The following is a 19,937-nucleotide window of genomic DNA, read 5'->3' on the forward strand; positions in this document are numbered from 1 at the left end:
CAACCACTCCTGTTTACAAGGACTGCCTGGCCAATTGTAAATGTTTGCGTGCCCGCTGAGCCCCCATCACCTCCCAGCCACACACGTTGATTACACAGTGATTTAGCTCTATTCTGCCATCCCCCACCACTTCCACACCACTCACATCTGCTCCGACAGGGCATCTGTCAGGCTGGCACAGAGGCAGCCGGAGCGGCAGAAAGCCCTGAGCTATGAGGGTGAACAGGGTAGAGCACGATGAGAGACGCCAATCACGGCTTGTGGAGCTTGTCATCTGGGCTGAGGTCTGGCTGAGGGCACAGCATCTGGCTGCCAGTCCCAGCAGATGCGCAGCTACGCTCAGAAGACTCTGAAAATATATGTCTAAAAATCATTCTGCAGAGCACCAGGATAGCTGGTGGACAGAAAGCACCAGCATTGTTTCTCAGTGCAATTTATTATACGAAAAGAAAAAAAGAAAAAAGCGCCACCTCCTCTAGCAAGCTTGCAGCTCCTATATGTCAATGAATTTTCTCACAGTTTTTTTTTCTGTACACACATAACATGATAAAGTGGTGTCTACTTCTACACCACAGCGTAAAATTTGAGCACCTATTGTTTTCAGTTATTTCTCACCTGCACACTTAACTTAGAGCTAACTTCATAATACAGGTAAGCAAATTCCAAAGCAGGCTGCAATTATATTGTTTTTGGTACTGTTTTTTTTAAATCTACTACTCGTGTCTGGGCAAATCAAAAGATTTTTATTTAACATTTCATTATTATTGCGATGGCATCAGCCACACATGGGAAAAAAATCAGTCCATACCTTATATCTCATTAGTTTGGTTTGCACTTATTTCAATAATGTTATTCATTAATGTCTTTACCTAAACCTAAAAGTGAATGCGCACATATTAGAATTGTGTGGTTTTTTTAAAAATGTGTTCTGTTATACTAATTATGTTTCTCTATCTTTCCTGGTTTGGGGAGGTGGCTGTTTCCTGTCTGGGTGAAAAGGTGTGGCCAAGAGCTGAGCACTTTGAAAACACAAACCTGCTCAGCAGGACCAACCAAGTGCATTTCAGAAACTGGGGTGTTTTAGGTTTACTTGTGTTATTTTGTGCCTCTTGTGTCTTTGTGTTTAGGTCAGTTTGTGAGTTAAGTTGTGTTTAGTTTGTTTGGTTGAGTTTCTGGAAGTTACGTTTTGAGTAGCGTTGTGTTTAGTTGACCTCTTTTATGGCCCCGCTAATTATATTTTGAACTTTCTTTTTTGGGGGGTTAAAATTTTTAAAAAGCCCATTTTTGAAGACATTTTTCCTGTGTTATCTACGCCTTTGCTGCTTGGGCCATAACAATTTTTCGAGGTGATTTGTTTTATTAAAAGTGCGAGCTTTATGTTGAATGAGGTTTTCTTAATGCTCGGATGCTTCCCGTCTTATATCAGATTCTGTCTCCCCACCAGACCTTACAGCTAAGAGTGAAATTCCTTGTTAAATAAGGTGAGTGTAACACCAGCCTCATTTTAACGCTCTGTTGGAGCTGTACTTTCTAAAAGCTGACAATGGCTACACGAGAAGCATCGGCAAAGTGCTGCTTTAAGCCTAATCGAAAATATGACATGACAAGAGGAAGACATCCATTATAGTCGACAATTTGGACACAAAACCACTGTTACATAATTCAATGATGCATAAAGTTGAATGAAGGAAAAACCCACTGTTTTACACATGGTTGTAGAGCAAAGAATGGCTAGCTGTTACATGACAAGTACCACAGCATGGTAGAATTTCCAAGGTCTCTGCAAGGAATGACTTTAAAGTTGTAAAAATCAGCAGCGAGTCAGTGGAACTAATGGTTTTCTTTGTGTTTGATCCTCCCTTGTTCTGTCTCATCACTCTCTCCATACCCCACCTGCCAGGGAAATTTATGAGGATGCTGTTTCTCCACCCAACATGCCAGACAGGAGACATTTCTCAGGAAAACAAACCATTAATTTGGTAAATAAGGAAGGAGTATCACACTTGGATAATTAATTATGAATAATGCTTGCATATTTAGCTTTTGTTGTCATTGGTGCAAACACTCTAGCAGTAGTAGCCCATTTCTCTGCTTAACGTAAATGCTGGCTGTTTATCAGAGAGTTCAATGCATATTTATATGCTGTCTAAATATGGACCCTCTGTTGTTATATGGTCGGGAGCTGGCAGTCATACAGTGTGACAGTAAAGTAAATGCAATATTCACAAAATAGATGTGGGCTTTAAATAGCACTGTTACCATACCATATTCCCCAACTAAGTGCATGGTCTCTCTATTGTTATATGCTCAGCTGAGAGAGCAAGCAGTGTTTTTACTGTCATGTGCATATCTGAGGAATTTTAAAGTGTCAGTAGGCAGAATTAAATCTGTCACTTCTACTGTATGTATGCACCTCACGCTAGCAAATACAATGGAGTATTGTGCATCAGGACGCATATTGTTGAAGTCTGATATCTGCTGTGTACATTATCAGTGTTGCTTTGCATTCAGCTTCTCAATTTTTTGAATGTCATAGCATAAATGCAGAGAAAACCATATTGACTCAGATATGAGACAGGATGTAAACAGGACTGCAGCAAACACGTGTATAATATACATATATACAGAGTGCATATAGTAGGTATTCAGTATAAGTGCCAAAATGGTAATGGACAGTAAATATGTTAATAATAGCTCCTTAATCCTCCTGTGCACACACAAACACACACACACCCACAGACTGCAGGGCCCCTCTTTATCAGTGCTGCTCGCACTGGCAACAACACATGCATTGCCAAGCCTGCCAGGCTACGGCCATGCTAATGTAACCCGTTAGTCTAACAAAGGCTCAGGTCAATGGAGCCTCCAGTGGCTAATTGCTTCAGAGAGATAAGTGAGTTTGACGACGCAGCAAGGGACGGCTCAGCGAAAGGAAGCAGCGAGGGAGAAGATGTTAATGTCTCCCCCCGTTCACTCCACCGTCAATATCGGCCAGTCGCAGGCCTGCCACAAAATGAATATTAAAGACGCTTTTGATTGTTTGTCCTCTTTTTTTTTTCCTGGTTTCATAGAATTTTAATGGGCTATGTTAGGGTGTTTTGTCACATTTTCTATGCTGGGTAAGAGACTGGAGATAATGCAATTAATCCCCATACCATCACCTGACAGCCAACCAGCTGTGGTGGCCAATAAAAAACACGTGACGGCTATTGCTGTTGCACTATTCTAACATCCTGCCCCATCATTCAAAATGAAGGGAAATTACTACATTGTGCTCTCAAGTGAGCTCAGCGATAATAAAAGGCCTGAATGCAATTAGATGTGGTGTGAATAATATGGTTTTGGGCTAAAATGATTTGCTCTCTTGAAGGAAACACTTTGGCCCGGGTTGATTTGTTCCATCTGAAGTGACAGTGACGAGACCAGCGAGTGCCATCCAGCAACAATAAAACCAATCAGATCTTCTTCATCTGCTAATCTGCCTCTGACTTATATTAAATCAGTGTCACTTTCAGACAGCGAGGCTTTCCAGCCTCTTCCTCCTGCAACAGCGAACTCTTCTTTTCCTACAACCAAGTCAAGTTCACCTGCCTCTCACCGACTCACTTCATCTGAAGATTACAGCTCTCACGCAAAATGAATCCCGAACCCATATTTGTCAGACGTGGCTGGAGGCTAATGCAAATTGGACTTGACAAAGTATGATGAATAAGACAAAAGCTTTTCATCCATTTTATTCTCCCTCGTTAGATAATGATTGCACAAATTTTCAACAAGTGTGGCGATGGACTTTTTGGTGTTTGGTTTGATGACGTATGCATCCTTTCTGGAGCTGACCAACCAGACTTCACACATGAACAAAGAAATACTTAAAATTCTCCTCAGACTCTCCTCCACTTCTCAAAACACTACAGCTGTACCTCTTTATCTCTTGTAGGTATCTTGTCATTCTTCATTTTCCATTTTTACTCCAGCTATCTATCCTCTCATTAGTATGATATTCTGCAGTCTTTTCTTCCATGCTGCTTGTTTGCTTCTGAGGATCCTACCCTCTGGGTCCCACCAGTTTCTAACCCGTGGAGATGAAAGCTTCCAGTCTCAACGGGGTGTTTGAGGTTAGACCCCCACTGATACACTAAGACACATCCCCTTCCAGTTAAAAACAAGATTATTTTTCACACTAGATAATGTGATGTAAGCACAGTTTATACATAGAATACATTTCTTTCATCATTTTTTAAAAGCTAGCTAGCAACAGGGGTTTTGGAAGCAGGGTTTAAGCTTTTTTTAAACACAAAGAATGGATAATGTATATAGCCTTGCATAGACATTGATGTCTGCTAAATTTGCATTCAGTGTAGCATCATTAAAGGTGAAAATGGTAATATAAATTCTTCCAAGATACCTCAAGGGTTCTTAGTGGGTTTTTTAGACTTACTTCTTATAAACTAGCACAAGTGGAGTGTTGTGCAGAGCAGTGTCTGGCTTCTCTGCTGCAGAGTTGGCTGTCCAGCACAGCAATAGTAAAAGTACATACGGTGCACTCTGCTGATTTTCTCGTTAAATACTGGTGACCTGGGACGGGGTTTGAATCTGTCCCTGGCAGCTCTTTTTTTGTCTTTCTAAACACAGTTGAAACTGAAGGTGGAGCTGGAGCGTCAAACCCCAGCCACTGGGGAGCGGCGCAAATAGTCCTCAAATATTGATTCTGCTGCAGAGAGCCATGTAGGACGAAGGGGAGCAAGGCGCCAGGCTCATCTACAGAACATGAATTCTCTGAGGGAGGGAAAGAGCGAGTGGGAAGGAGGGGCGAATGGGAAACAGATCCACCATATAGTTTGATGTTGCACAGATCTCAAGCCCTTTCCATTACCTTGTGGTTGCTGTAATTAAGGCTCGTCACTTCCAGCTCTCCCACGTCCGTGTGCGTATGCATGAAACGGAAAAAAGTTTAAAAAGGATGAGCTCATGTGGACTTAGGTGTTTTTGCTTGAGCGTGAATGCGGTTACAGGATGCCATCATATTTCCCTCTCCAAAGGACCATTGTTGCTGATACGCCGCTCGTGGAAAGAGGGCAGTTTGGTGTGACTGGCCTAACTGCAGTGCTGCATCGTAAGCCTAAAAATATTCCATGTCAGTGTTCCCGAGAGAAGCCCAGTGCTATCCAGGCCTCTCAGTAATGAGAGAGTGGAGCTGCCTGCAACCGGTAGCCCTGCTGTCCCCAAGCTCCCTCTGGCTCAGAGCTCGGCATTGGAGCCGGAGAGTTAGCTGCTCAGCTCCCACAAATTTATCATAGCTCACAAGGCAGCATGTCTGAAAGCAGAGGCTCTCATTCACAGAGGAGCAGCCCCCACCAGGCTCACCCTTGGGCACACTAACCCAAGACATTCACAAATCAGAGAGGCAGAATGATGCAGTTTGAAAAACACTTTCTTTTGGTTGTGTGTCCACAAGAGGCGTGGGGTGGTGGTGGGGTTATGATTTGGAAAGCATCAGTGCAAAAAGCTGCAAACTACTCCGAACAGCTGAGAAATTAAGATACAGTGCGTGGGGTAGATTGCGCGAAAACGTTCATCTGTGCCATCATTTGTTTCAGAGACTTTACAGTGGGAAAAAAGAGAGAAAGAGAGGGCACAAGAGAAGGAGAGAAAGATTCAAAGAAAGGGGGAGTGGAATGGGTGAGAATGGACAGAGATAATGGAGAGATTTATGATGTTTGTACAGGGCACGATGCTACTGCACTCAGGGCTGTAATGATCGAGCCTTGTACAGAAAAAAAAAACATGTTTGCAAAATGTTGAACTGCCATTATCTGTGGCAATTATTTCAGTATGTCTCACCCAAGCTTTGATACGGAGAGTAATTCTGGAGAAAATCAATCCGGTCGTTAAGTGATGACGTGACGAATCCTACTTCCGGGCCTAAAGTAGTGTGCGTTTAATATGGCTTTTGTGTTGTTAACATGTTTAATGTTTTGTATTTTCTTCTATTTAAACTCAAAAAGCTCCTAAAACAGTCAGTGATCACTGTTGACCTCCCTCGGCTTTTATTACCGCTAATCATTTATTTAAGCTCAGTTTTTAAAACCTTAGGATGTAACTACAGCCCAGCCCATGCAGCAGTATATGAATGACTAACCTCGTATTGTGGATGGATTATCTCAGTTGTTCTCCTGGCTGAAGTTTGGTCCTTTTACAGCATCCTGCCATGTGATTACATTTGTTCCTGACCACCGAGAACACTCACGTTAACTTTTATCAAGTGGAAAAAAAGTTAGCTTGTTTATATTACGCTAACATAGCTGTGTCGCTAGCGGTCACGTAGCACATCATTATATACCAGCTAGCCAAACTTCAGTAACCCTACAAACGTCACTGCTGTTTAGTTTTCTGTCTTCATTTATGTTGGAAGTGATAACAGAGCTGTACGTTTTAATTTGTTTCCAAAACCCCGCAGTCAGGACATGCTATATTGTATTTAGATAGAAGCTAGCGAGCTAACTTCCTGCTAACTTCTAACTCTGTTAAATGTCATAAATTCCGTTTTCATGGATGCCTGGATGTTAAACTCAATTGTTACACCTGGTAGAGCAGAACGCTGATCATTTTATTAAAGATGAAAGACTTTAGGCAGTTTTTCAACTCTCAGTAATGCCATAGTGATCGTTTGATATATGGACCTGCAGCGGAGTTTAGGCCCAGACACGGCTAGTGACGTCAGACTTAACGACCGGATAGGTAATGTGCGCGCAAAAAAACTAACACGTCTAATAAAAAGAAGCTAAAAAGAAACCTCATCATGCGGTGGGTTTGTATCTGTGGTGCTTTTAAAGATTAAGAACCAGAATATTTAGAAAACATTTTCAGCAAGGAAAAAAAAGAAGGAAGAAAGAAATAACATTAGAACAGGTCACACTTGTTTGAGCATTTATGGTCCTCCTTTCAACAGTCAAAATAAGAGATGTCGCAGTACCGAATAAAATAGATCAAAGATATATAACTCTGAAGGCTGAGCCTGGAAAATTTCTCTGGGCAAAAAAATGAGACGGATGAATCACACTTTAATAGTTCATATTGTACCAAGCTGTATGTAAGTGAAGCTCGACAGTCTGAGCCTTTTTTTTAAACAAATAACTACTCAGAATGAGTGAGGTGTGATATACATATTTATCTACTTCAAGTGTCAGACACTTTACAAAATGCTCACCTTCAGTTTCATGTGACATCCACAGCAAAAAGATGGGAGATATCTAGAAAAACAAAACATTCCCAAACGGCTTCAACTAGTGCAAATATCTTACATGAATTTTTAATATGTTGTTATGATCCTATTGCAATTCCTAATTAGAACTGCAAAATGACTCCCGCAAAACAGTCTTTGTGGTAGTGACTTGACCCACAAGAGCCGTTTAAATCTAATTTGCTATTTGCTAGTTATAAGCTGCTAACTCTCATGTACCCATCCAGACTGCCGCCAGTGTTTCCAGTATATGTTCAACAGGCCTGAACCGTGTCCAGCGACACTCTCAGCGCCGCCTCTAGTTCACATCTTACGCTCGTCCCAGAAAGCTTTGTTGAAATATATACTTTGAAATGCTTAATTGGAGTTTGAAATTATACGTTTCTGATTAATCCAAACTGTTCATTATTGGAAAAAAAGAGTCGCCTTATTGTCCACTGGTACCCTGATTGTAGTCCATTGGTCTCAACAACCAGCATATTACATATGCTGTACACGTGGCTCCATGTTGCCAAGTGAACATAGTTTGTGATGAGTACGTTTAATCCCATTATTTTGTGATGGATATCTTGACAGCAGTCCTTTCCCGCATCTTACAGTAAATACAATATGTGTGAGTCATCCATCCTTTCCACATGGAAAGCTTCATGTTTCCTCATGGCTCGGTGGCTCTCTTGCTATCGGGTGACCTAAAAAGAAAAAAAAGAGAGAGAAGAGAATCAGGGTCGCAGAGACATCTAATCACATGAAGTGCTTCACAGTGGCTGAACAAATGTTTCTATTTGAAAGAGACAATCGGATGTCAGGGGTGAATATTTAAAGTCAAACAATTTCCTTTCTATTTCAGCCTCTGTGTCCTTTTCATTGGACCAAAAGAGCTTGTTGGCAGTCTAGCCGGTGGTCTGATTGCAAGAACCAACAGTGTGTCAACTGGTTAAGCTGAATTTCACATGTCTTGGAGCTGCAATGGTTTGTTTACACTTGAACAGAGAGCTGAAGGAGTGTAATTGCAGATGTAAAGAACTTGTTTCCATCAGCAAATCCAGTCCGGTGTGTGTTTATGCTGTACAATGACCAGATATGTTCATGCATAAAATATTAATTCTGCTTGTTCCACTCCTGCAAATAAAACTAAATTAAGTAAGAATGAAAATACAGATCTCATGGTGTGGTGTTTTTGCTGTTCCTTGTTAAATGATGATGCCTCAGTCAGGCAATCTATGCATCTTTCTACAACACACCTACGCCGTGTGGGAGTGAAAGAAAGATTGACATATACTGATCATCATGGTGAATAATATGCTGAGGTGGTACAAGGAGGTCAGAGGAAGAAAGAGAGACCCAATGTAAAGAACAGAGCTGCAGAGAAAGTAAGAGAGCAGGGCCGTGTGAGCAGTTGCCAAGGAATCGATGTCTCATTGCAACTATCTACAGTGACATCTGCCACCAAGTCTCCAAGTAACTGCTCGCCAGTCCCAAAGCACCTTGCAAATTCACAATTAATGTCCACTGATGCAGTTAGCTTAAAGGCCTCATCAGACAAGGTAGGAGGGACAAAACAGAGAGGAAGGAAGTGAAGAAGAAGAGAGACGGCAACGTGCAACAAAACAGGGATAATTGCACCTATCAGTCCCAGAGTTGGTGTTAGGCCCAGGGTCATTAATTCCACTGCCTGTGACTGAGCTCGGCAGTGCCTCTGTTCCTCAGTCTACCCCACTCACCAATTTAATTACGACTCTTAATTGTGAAGCCTCTGTGGAAGGCCCCAGCCATAATGCATTCTAATGAATGCGACAGATGTTGTTCTGTTATGCCATCTCTTGAGCAATTAGTCTTATGGCGCCTGCGCCGCTTTCCCATCCAACTGTTTCTCTTTTTATATTTCACCTGTAAATAAACACCTGCTCCATCCCACGGCACGCACTCTGGCGCATGCACACACACTGCCCGGTCGTCAGACCCACAAATTAACTTTCACACTTCAGCAGATTATAAAGGGCCATGAAGGGCCCTCATTTAAATCAATTTATCTCATATGAATAGCATCAGTTTACTCGACATCACATGGCGGTTGTGTGGGGTAGATTGTACAGAGGTCTCGGGTTTACTGTGACGGTTGTTTTTGTTTTTTGTTCTTTGTTCTTTTTGATTCGTCTTACCTGAAGAGATATGACTACAGGAGCTCCACAAGCAATCACCTGGAGGCTTGCCTGTTGATTAGTGCTGTATTTTCTTTGTAATTTATAATGATCTCTGAAATAAGTGATTAAATTAGATTGCGGTCTTCTGTGGGCATTTTGAAGATCCAAACAATCTCTGTTTACAAGATCATCTTTAATTTGCTTGGTAAGCCCTTCTGAGTTCTTTCTTTTCATATACTGGCGTATACAATACGAACACTAGCAAGAGTCATCAAGTTGAAAGTTTGTTTACCCAACACTAATTAAAGCAAGATGTTTCACAGACAAAAGAAATCAATTGAATTGAAGATCAAGGTCATATCTATCTACATCAAATGTTAGTTAGGTTGGTAATACATGCATTTTTTTGTATTTTATTTTATATTTTTTTGGACATCACATGATTCTCGAGGGACTTTTTGATGTGAGCACTGATAATTTTTTTACACGCTTTGTTGTAGCACGCTGATGAAAAGATTTCAAAGGCTACGCTATAATTAGAGTTACACACTGCACGTAGGTCACGGTGCAGAAGCGCAAAAAACACAGGTAAGAAATCCATGAAAAGGAGAAGCGTTGATCAGTGATTTCACATCAGAGAGAGAGAGAGAGAGCAGGCAGGTGTAGACAAACAGACAAATGCATTCTTCTTACTTTGGTGGTTTTGACTTTGTTGCCAGTGCTGCAGGACCAACCGGTCAGGTCAGGAAGGACCTTACACTCCTCCCCATCCATACATGGCTGCATTTGACACCACCACTTCTGGGCTACAATGGACGCTGGAGTAGTGAGCGGATGTTCAGAGAGAAAATTAAAGACGGAGGGTTAGTAAATGGATTATATGACATGAATAGCAAAAGGCTAGAATAAGACAAATTTACAACACCAACGTGACCAGCACACCATGCAATAATTAACACTGATCGCTGGAAACCACCAGAACCATGGACAGCACACTGTGAATAAAAATTACTGGGGTCTTTTATTCATAAGTAGAATGAGAAGAGTTGAGAAGTTCCCTCCTGCAACACTGCTGATGTTCACTTGTTTGTGTTTTTTTTTTTTTTTTTTTTTTTTGCTTCTTGTGCAGATGTGTGAATTTGCATGAGGAGCTGACAGTCACTTCCTGTAATTGAAATGAAATTTCTGCTTATCATTTAATTGCCTTTTGTTACATGCAAAATCAGCAAAACACATTAAGTGAATGGAACCAGCATTATTCATATTGCATACGACCAAGGGAAAAATATGATTATGAAGAAGAAATACAATCAATAAAAAAAGGCTCATTTATTTAAGACAACGTGCTGATTCTGAAGTGCTGTAGGATTTTTGCAGGTCAAAAAGAGCTCTTTGTACTAAAGTAAACAATTAGAAGCTGTGTTTTATTTACCGACTGCAACAACTTTTATTCTGTTCAAACTAAGAAAAACTTGGACGGCAGGATATGCATGCAGGATCACAAAGACAAAACACTTGTGGAGATTTTATATTTGTTCTAATCGTATTAAACAAAATAATTCTAATTATTATAATTACCTAAGTTTTGATTAATGGCAGCGTCTAGTCAAGGACATATTTGAACCAAATCTAATAACTCAAATCATCCCAGCATGATAATGTTTCAGAGAGCTGCCGCTTTGACAGAACTGCTGTGGCGTTGGGTTCTTTGTTAGCAACTCCTGGATCTGTTACAAAGCTGCTTTTCTGTGTTTCAGTGAACAAAGCTCGATGCACCCTTCTTCTCTTATTGTAGTCTCGCATGAAAACTGATCACGTTAAGGTAAAACACTTCCCCACCGTCATTCCAGCCGAGGTTTGACACTTTTATATGTAGAATAACGGTATGACATCTGACATATTCACTTAGTTCCAGTGCCATGGTTCATATTATTGCAATACTATCTTATGTGGGTGAACAATGAGGTAACATGGTCAATGCCGCACATTCGCTCATATTTGACTGCACATCTAGATACAGTGCAGAATCTATGTTTTTGTGAATGTCATGTTATTATAGTTTTTCAAGCATGTCCTCACACGACTGAAAATGTACCTGATTTGATGGTTTGACTGATGGTCTTGAGCTACTGGATCCTGTTGCACAGGTAGGAAAGTGGATGCAGTCTGGGCTGAGCTATAGTTTATCCAGTATTAAAAGCTAAAGTTTCCTCCATCTTAGCAGCTGGCACTCAAATCTCACAGATCATTTGACCCCACCTTCTAGACAAGAGACAGTCTGACAGCTGAGAATAACTCAGTCCCCGCTCTCCTAACTCATCATCTGTCCATCCTTTAGTCTCAAAGGTGAATGCAGAAAGAAAAAAAGAATCCCATCTCCCCAACTTCATTATCATTAAGCTGCTGGACTGATAGTGTTTAGAAAGAAATGTTTTTCATATCTGCTGTTTCCAACAAATGAATGAGATAAGCTGGTATTGTGAGGAAAATTGACTTTCAACTGCATAATGCAAAAGAACATGGGCCAATTCTCTCAAGCATTCTGGGAGAAGAAAACAGTGCCACTAAGAGAAAGAGGGAGAGGAGGGCGGGGGGGAGGGAGACAAGACTAAATAATAGCTGTTCACCAAGAAAACATCTTTGTAGTGAGGAAATGAGCAGTGAGAGGAACTCGGGGAGGCAGAGTGAAGGGTGCAAAGGAAAGAGGCCGTTTGAGGATGACTATCACTGAGTGTAGTGGTGAAAGGAGCAGATTAAACAAAGAAAACACAGGAAAACAAGAGTAGCAAATTGAGGCGGAGTGGAAATTGGCGAGAAGCAGAAAGCTAACTTGAAGCTGCCCAGTCAACACAAAAAAAACCTCTCGCCGCTATGATGAGGCGTAATGTTGAACACACTGTTATGATACATGAGCTCAGTGGCAGTAAGCGGTTCTAAAAACCAATGGCTGTGTAATGATTGTTAATGTGGCCATTACAGTGTCAACGACAGTGCTTTGTACTGCTAGAGTGTTATATAGAGCTACTAGGCATGGCCTTTGAGTGCTATTATGGAGTTAGTGTTTATTGCACCTTATCTCATGCTATTACTAGGAGGGTGGGGCATGACACACAAGAACCTGCCTGTCAAGTGAGAAAATGGACACGAGTTTGTACGTGGCCTGTGATGTCATGGATAATTCAAGTACTGGACGGCATTCAGACAGAGATCTCAACAGGTCAATGGTAAAAAGATTACAGCGATACTGTGCACCAGTTAGTTCTGAAATGATCTCCACTGGAGCCGTATTTTTCCTCGCTGTACTGATGGAGGAAGCTTTTCAGGTGCGCAACGGTTTGAATGACTGAAATTCAATATTTACATTTAGAAGATTTAGATAGTCATCTTGAATAGTTCACTAATCCACCTATATTAACACTACTGACCCTCGTGAGCCTCTACAGTAAATATGAAACCACAGACAGCCTCCAGCTAGTTTAACTTCGCACATAGACCAGAAACAGGCTTAAATAGCGACCTGTCCAAAAATAATCAACTTCATCCACTATCACTATCAAAACTCTTAAACTGCATGGCATATACATATGCCTTTTATGTACAAAAACAAACAAAAAAAAAAGAGGTGTATATGGTGCTGAACTGAAAAGTTCCTTGGAACTGCTATTGTCACCCAGTAGTTTGCATGGGAGACGCCAACTTGTCTGCAGACACAAACTACTCACCAAGCAGTGGAGAATGTTTTCCTTCGAAGGAAATCTGTGCCTTTTGGGATGTGTTGGTTGCAGCAATAAGGACAACTTTTACTTTGAAGACAAATGGCCTCCGTTTCCAGTTTGCATCACACTGTTTCATTTTAGCTCAGAGAGGAACTGGCAAGTGTTCACAGACAAGTTAGTGTCTTCCATGCAAGCTACAGACAACAAAGGTGGGAATCTGCTGCCATCCAAAGCATTTGCAACGGGCCTTTCAGTGCAGCATCATGTACATCTTTGTGATCCATTTCATGCTAGTGACTGGCAAGAAAACCCGAAGAAATGATCCACAACTAGTCAGGAGGTGCACATTTTCCCCCTCATGATCAGCGGCTGCCAGATGGTCGCCAACAGGTCTCTCGGCCTGTGCGACTGAGGCCTGAGACATAGCGGGCACATAAGGGTATCAGGAAGGACATCTGTGGCAAAATTCTGCGCCTGAGCAATAGGCAGATCCAGCCGATGTGGGGGCTCCACAGGAAATAAGGGAGCAACATTAAGTACCTATTGCTCGCTGCTTCATACCACATGACTCGTGACTCATGTAAAATAGTTGTTCTTTGGTCTCAGTTAAAGTCTGTCTTACAAAACAAAACAAAGTGGAAAAACAATCATCTGCTGAGTTGCTTTAAAATTATTAAGCTAAAGTCACAATGACGACTTTCCACTGCGTCTCAACAGTCTTGCCTGTAATTTTTTCACAATAATGTTCAACAAGTACATGTGAAAATGAATCACTGCCAAGTTCGTCAAACAGAAAGACATTTTTTCAGGGAAAAATGCATTTAACACATGAACTCCCCCTTAGCTCTACGTACTCTAATTGCATCAGTCTCATTAAGACTCTACATTTATATTCACAAAAGGTGCCCATGCTAATTAAAAAAAGGTTTGCAGCTCAGGCATGCATCATCACAGTTACTCGCAGTCGTTATAGAAGCTGCACTCAGAATGCCTTTTAAGTTCTCCTGCAAACTTTCAGCATGGGATCAGCTGAGGGCAAACGTCTAGACAGGGCTTTGTTTAAGGTGCAGGTGATTAGGCAACAGAAGGGACTGGAGCTACAGTATGTTATTCCCCTGGCTCTCATTGAGTCTCCTGGGTTGTCTAAATAAGGTCTGCGGATGTTTTATGCTACGAGGGTGCCTACAGCTTTTGCTCGCCTGCTACTGATCACAACATGTCAATCTAGCACACACCTGGAAAATGTCACTCAGCATTCTGCCAGCTGCAGCTTCACTTTTTTCATTTTTGTGTGTGCAAACAAGCATGTCAGCCGTATGAGCATTCATCCCAGCGCCGCCTCTGTCCATGCCTTCTCTGCCACTGCTTGCATGGATATTGTAATGTTTGTGACATCAAGTGGACAAAGTTGAAATTGCAGGTCTCCTTCTCCACTGCATGAAAGCAAAAATATGTTTTGTTCACATCCCTGTGGCACAACGTTGCTCAGTTATCGTAGGCAATGCCTTGATTCTTGCCAATTAGCACTTCAAGAATGCATGCTGTGCTCCAGCTTAGCAGGTGAATTAACAAGCGTTGACTAAAAAAAAACAAAAAAAACACCACCTCCATTCACCTCGATGCCAAAAATATAAACCTGATTTCTAACACTGCTTTAATTTCTGATTTTTTACCAGGTCAACACAATCGAACTCTCAAAAGACAAAAAAACTGTTATGCATAATCTAAATCATTTCTCTTTCTTTTCCTCGCCACCTCCTCCAGTTTCGGGGAAACCAAGGCATTCATGTGCTAAGTGAGAGACACAACCTCAGCAGCATATCCTGGGTCTACCCTGGGGCCTCCCCACAGTTAGACATGCCCAAAACACCTCACCAAGAGGCACTCAGGCAGCATGCTGGTCAGATGCCCAAACGCCTAAACTGGCTGCTTTGAATGTAGCACCTCTACTCAGGGCCTACCCTCTAAGGATAAGATATGGTAATGAATATAGTTTAGCTATATTATAGTACATTATTCATTATTCTCATGACCTTTACTTTTATAATATACCACAGCAGAAAATGTACATTTTCATCCATACAGCTTTTTTTTTTTTTTTTTTTGATGGATTGAGCCTTTCCCACCTCGTCCTCAGTTCATCAGTGGGCAAAAAATGTATCTGTAACATTGAATGTAAAAAAGTCACCAACTTCAAAGGGACTTCCCTGACTCCTAACCTTTTCATCTAAAGTAACCAATTAGCCTCTGATATAACAAAACTAATTTAATGACTACCTATCCAATTGTGTAACTATGCTGTAGCCTGCTTGATGTTAGCCAGGACATCCTATCACACTGTGCGCACAGCATGTGTCTGTGGGAGTGTATCCCCATTAATACTTTACAAAGGCACTGCTTGAACTCACACTCGCAGCTGAATATATACACTACAGCAGAGGAGGGTTTCTTTGTGTCTGTGTCTGGGTGCTTACACATTTATATGTGCGCACATGTCTGTTGAGCACTATAGATGTAATGTGGTTTTCATGTGTCCATCTATACAGTCCCAAATGTGCAGTAAGTGTAAGCTATAATGCACAATCAGAGCATTCCTGTGCCCTTGCTCCGAGGTCATCACTATTTAAAGGGAATATGATGCACCTCCATGTACACCCATAGGCAGTTTGGAGGTGGACCCAGATATATGAATGCAGGCTTTGTAACAGTTCCACTCAGTGATCCTGAAGTGCAGAAGCAGTTGGAGAGCGGCATCCATCTCTTTCTACAATGATTTACTAACACACTTTATCTCCATTGCCCCAGCTCGCGCATCCATGCCAGCACACCCAGGTATGTGGACAAAAAACAAGAAGAAGAAGAAGAAGCAAAAAAGTGAAAAACACATCGGTATAACTGTCAGACAAAGACTGCACACGGTTTATGGTTATGCACATACACCAGAACAGATTGGCAAAATTTCAAAAGCATGACATTAAGGAGCAGGTATTATTGTAAACAACAGCAGGTTGATGTGTGCTGAAACACTTAACTAAATTTCTTGGCCCAGCAATGAAACACAGTTTGGCTGTCACCATATCACACAGCGAGCAAAATTCACTCAGCCACCATTTTTATCAGGTCGCCGTGCTCTCTCTCGTTCCCCACCGCCAAACACACTTTAATGACAGTGACTGTGAAAAGATTTCAAGTCATTTTGTCTGGTACCCAAAAAAAACACCGTAAAAAACATGCAGTTCACTTTCTGAGCAACTTTCTGCTTTTGTACAGAAGTGTACTCCAGAGAAAGCAGATCAGATGGATGCAGGTGCTACTCTGATGATACAAGTGCAGAGGTTTATTTATTATGACATATTGTTAAAATTGCTGCTTACATCAATAAATTCACACTGTGTGATAGTGTTCACAATTGGGACCTTTACATCTAGTGAATCTGGTCAATCTTCAGGTTCAAGGTTCCTTTATTGGCACCTCTAGGCATATTTGTTTTGCAGTTAAAAGAGCAGACAACCCTTCTACCAGACATCAAACACAGACCCTGGACAATATTCACAAACACATGGTGAGAAAAATAAAAGAGAAAAAAGAGAGAGGGCTCCAGGCTTCACTAAAACCCTAACTTCAAACCTTCAGACTAATAAATACAATAAAAAAAAAAGGCCAAGAAGCTAAAAACAATATCATAATAAATCGCAAATTAAAAATGAATGGAACCGATATTAGATAAAGAATAGCAACATGGGACAAAGCTGTTTCTTTACAGCTTTGTCCTGCATTTAGGGACTGCTAACCTCGTCAAATAAAGGGTAGTCGTCAGCATTTATGATGGAACTGGTCATCCTCTGCAGCTGTCTGGTATAAAGAGGCTCTGGGCTAAGCTGCTGTTACAGTTCACAATTTGCAACAGTTTGTTCCTGTGCTTCAAAGATAGATTAGTGTACCGTGACACCAAGGAAAAATATATTTGTTGACATTTCCATAACATAACTCTGCTACTGCACTTGTTTGCTTGACATCGACCTGTGCTTTGTTTGTTTTTTGGATATATAAATATAAAATATATGTGATCCACTCAGAAGTGGACTGGGTGCTACAGCGTTAGCCCGAAAACAGCTTCACCGCTTGACTTCTATTTTTTTTCCGGTTAACAGTTCTACCTCTGCAAACTCTTCACACGCAGATTTAGACTTCTCCAAATGACCTTACTTTTTGCAGGACAAACCCTTTATTCTCACACGCCACCAGTGCTAATTCCAACAGAGAAGAAAAAAAAAAGAAGCCAATACAGAAGTGGGTTTCAGGGTTGTTGTGATGAATAGAGTTCACTTGAAAAAGCGTATCCCACCATGCAGTGCAGCAGCCCAGTAATGGGACCTCTCACCATTAACTCCTCTTTCAGCCAGCATCAATAATGTAACTCCATTTACACTATGGCTTTTCTACAAAGGCTACCTGCTGAGAGGGGTTTGTCTCTTTCCATCAGTGCTGCAGCCAAAAAAAAGGGGAGAGAAAAGCACGCGTGGATGTGTGCGTGCACTGAGGTGTGTTTGTGTGCGTAAGAAAACCCTGGATGAGGTGAGATCTTTTGGAACTGTGAACTCAGAGGTCAAGCCTGACTCATGAGATAAGTGCTGCTGAGCACTGGATTTGGAAGTGAGAGGAGGTGAGAGTCCGAGGTGAGATCTGAATAGAAAATTAGAAAGCCTCGTGACCGGTGTGACGGCAGAACTGCGCTGTCTGTGCATGCGAGTCGAAAAAAGTGATTAAGACCATCAAAAAGAATCCATTACTAACTCTCAATCACACGCAGAGTGCATTAGGTTCTCATTAATGTCACTCCTCCTTTTAGCAAACGAGACCACGTCTTTGAAGTAAACAAATAAAAGCAAGGAATCAGTGCAGTGCCTGCTCTGAAAGGTTAGCAAAGTTTCACGTGATTCCTTGTTTATCCTGGCTTTCATTACAAAGCCAATCATTTTTGCTATGGTTGCCTGGTTTTATCATTATCAAGCAATAGTTCCCATCTTGGAACTCATCAAAGAGGTTAAAAAACAAATTTACTTTTTTATTGGGTGAAAATGGTGCTGAAATGAACCAGCAGGTATGCTTGTTACTAAAGTTATTTCAATGGGGAAAGCACCGTCTACTGGTCACGCGCAGCAATAGCAACTCAGTGCCTGGAGGTTGGCACAGACTGGCAGTGTGTGGACAGCCCTGACTAGTAAAGGTGGAAAGCGTGTGGGCATTTGCAAAGTCAGATAAAACGAAGACTCAAATGAAAATGGGAAGTTGTATTAAAGCCAATTGTATGTAGCAATAGCACCGCGGTAGGATTGGGAACCAAGTGTCAAAAATAATGTGCATTTTAATAAGAAGTTGCTATTTGCCAAACTAAATGACTGTGAGTAGTTCTTGTTTGTGTGCTGCACTGTCTGTCAATAGACGTCAACAAACAGCGAGCCGGGGTGAATGAGATTTGTTTTGGCTCGTTTTTTACCCTTCTTGATAATTACCATATCATTCATTTACAGCATTAGAGTGATAATGGGGCTAATACGCTATTTTTCATGGAAAATAAACCAAACGCTGTGAAATCTGATCTAGCTCCAAATCTGAGACAGAAAAAAGAGACATCACTTCAAGTTTGCCCACAGATCTCACATCAAAGACTCTATTTGTGTAGATTCATTACTTATTTGTTTGCATGTGTGGAATCAGCTTCCAGTCCCCCTCCCGAGGTGACGTTAACAGTATGAATAACCCTCATGCTTTGGAGAGGTAGTGTCTCCACTCACGTATTAAACAACTGTGTATTTTCTTCTGGTAGGGGGCTAATACAGTGCGATTGGATGAGGTTGGCTGACACAGTGTGTGTGTGTGTCTGATCTCAGCGGAGCGTCTGCGGATGATAGGGGTCAGTGACACTGCTTGTTTCTTGCTGGGCAGCAGCTCTCGAAGCGGACAAACGGGTGCAACAGAGGTCTATGAAAACGACCCTCAGCTTTCGCCTGTCCATCTTCGCTACTAGCCGCACGCACTCACACACCCACACACTCAGCATGTATAAACAGACACATTTGTGTATCTGAGCGAAAGTCTGTGGATGATTAATTAGCTTGATGATATTTTTGTTGTTGTCGTTTTTCAGAATCACACATTTTTATTTAACTGTTGACTTGAAAATCATAACCAACATAAGGGTTTGATGTCATGCTTTTATTTGTTTATAAAAACTTTCCTCTCGCTAATCACCCAAATGTTCTGTCTGAACCCATAAAAACATGCAAAGAAAATACTTTCTCTATCACCATCTGTCAAATACTCGCGCGGCCTGACTGGATATGAAACGTTAAGCTGTCCCATATACCAGCATTCCTTGAAAACCGCAGCTCAAGTATCCAATCTGATGTCATATTTTTGATTCTCCTTTCATATGGCGTGGGGGGAATAAGCAAGGCAAGGAGAAACATTACCGGCATTAGTGGCTTTAACTTTTCATGTTATCTCCTTGGGATGCGATGAACCCCAAACTGCTGGTGAAAGAGGACCGAGATATATCCAGGTTTACTTTAACACATTAAAAATCCTATTACTCAAGACCCACTTAAAGGTGCTTTACATTCATTTTCCAGTAAACATCCCATCTTCTTTAAGTAAAGACAATGGTGGGAATTCACTCTCAATCTCACTCCTTCTGTTATAGGGAAATAAACTGAAAATACATTTTAAATCCATGTGCCATTAAAAAAAAAGTCATTTTCAGACAGAATCCAACCTGGCAGCAAATTTAAACTCATCTATTTACGTTTCTAATATCTCCAAAATGAATCTAGTAATGAT

The 19,937-nt window shown here is 41.4% G+C and overlaps 1 protein-coding gene across 1 annotated transcript in view; it reads right to left on the reverse strand.

Annotated features, from left to right (window-relative positions):
* Positions 1–769: 769 nt before the first annotated feature.
* The window catches only part of tafa4b (TAFA chemokine like family member 4b), a 43,223-nt gene continuing 24,055 nt past the window's right edge, over positions 770–19,937 (reverse strand). The window contains exons 5-6 of the mRNA XM_085159365.1: positions 10,075–10,199; positions 770–7,929 (exon numbers count right to left, since the gene is read on the reverse strand). Coding sequence (XP_085015491.1) covers positions 7,918–7,929; positions 10,075–10,199 — 137 coding nt within the window. The 3' untranslated portion in view covers positions 770–7,917. The remainder of the gene's footprint in view (positions 7,930–10,074; positions 10,200–19,937) is intronic.

This window comes from Neolamprologus multifasciatus, chromosome 5, assembly GCF_963576455.1.
Source record: "Neolamprologus multifasciatus chromosome 5, fNeoMul1.2, whole genome shotgun sequence".
Classification (NCBI taxonomy): domain Eukaryota; kingdom Metazoa; phylum Chordata; class Actinopteri; order Cichliformes; family Cichlidae; genus Neolamprologus; species Neolamprologus multifasciatus.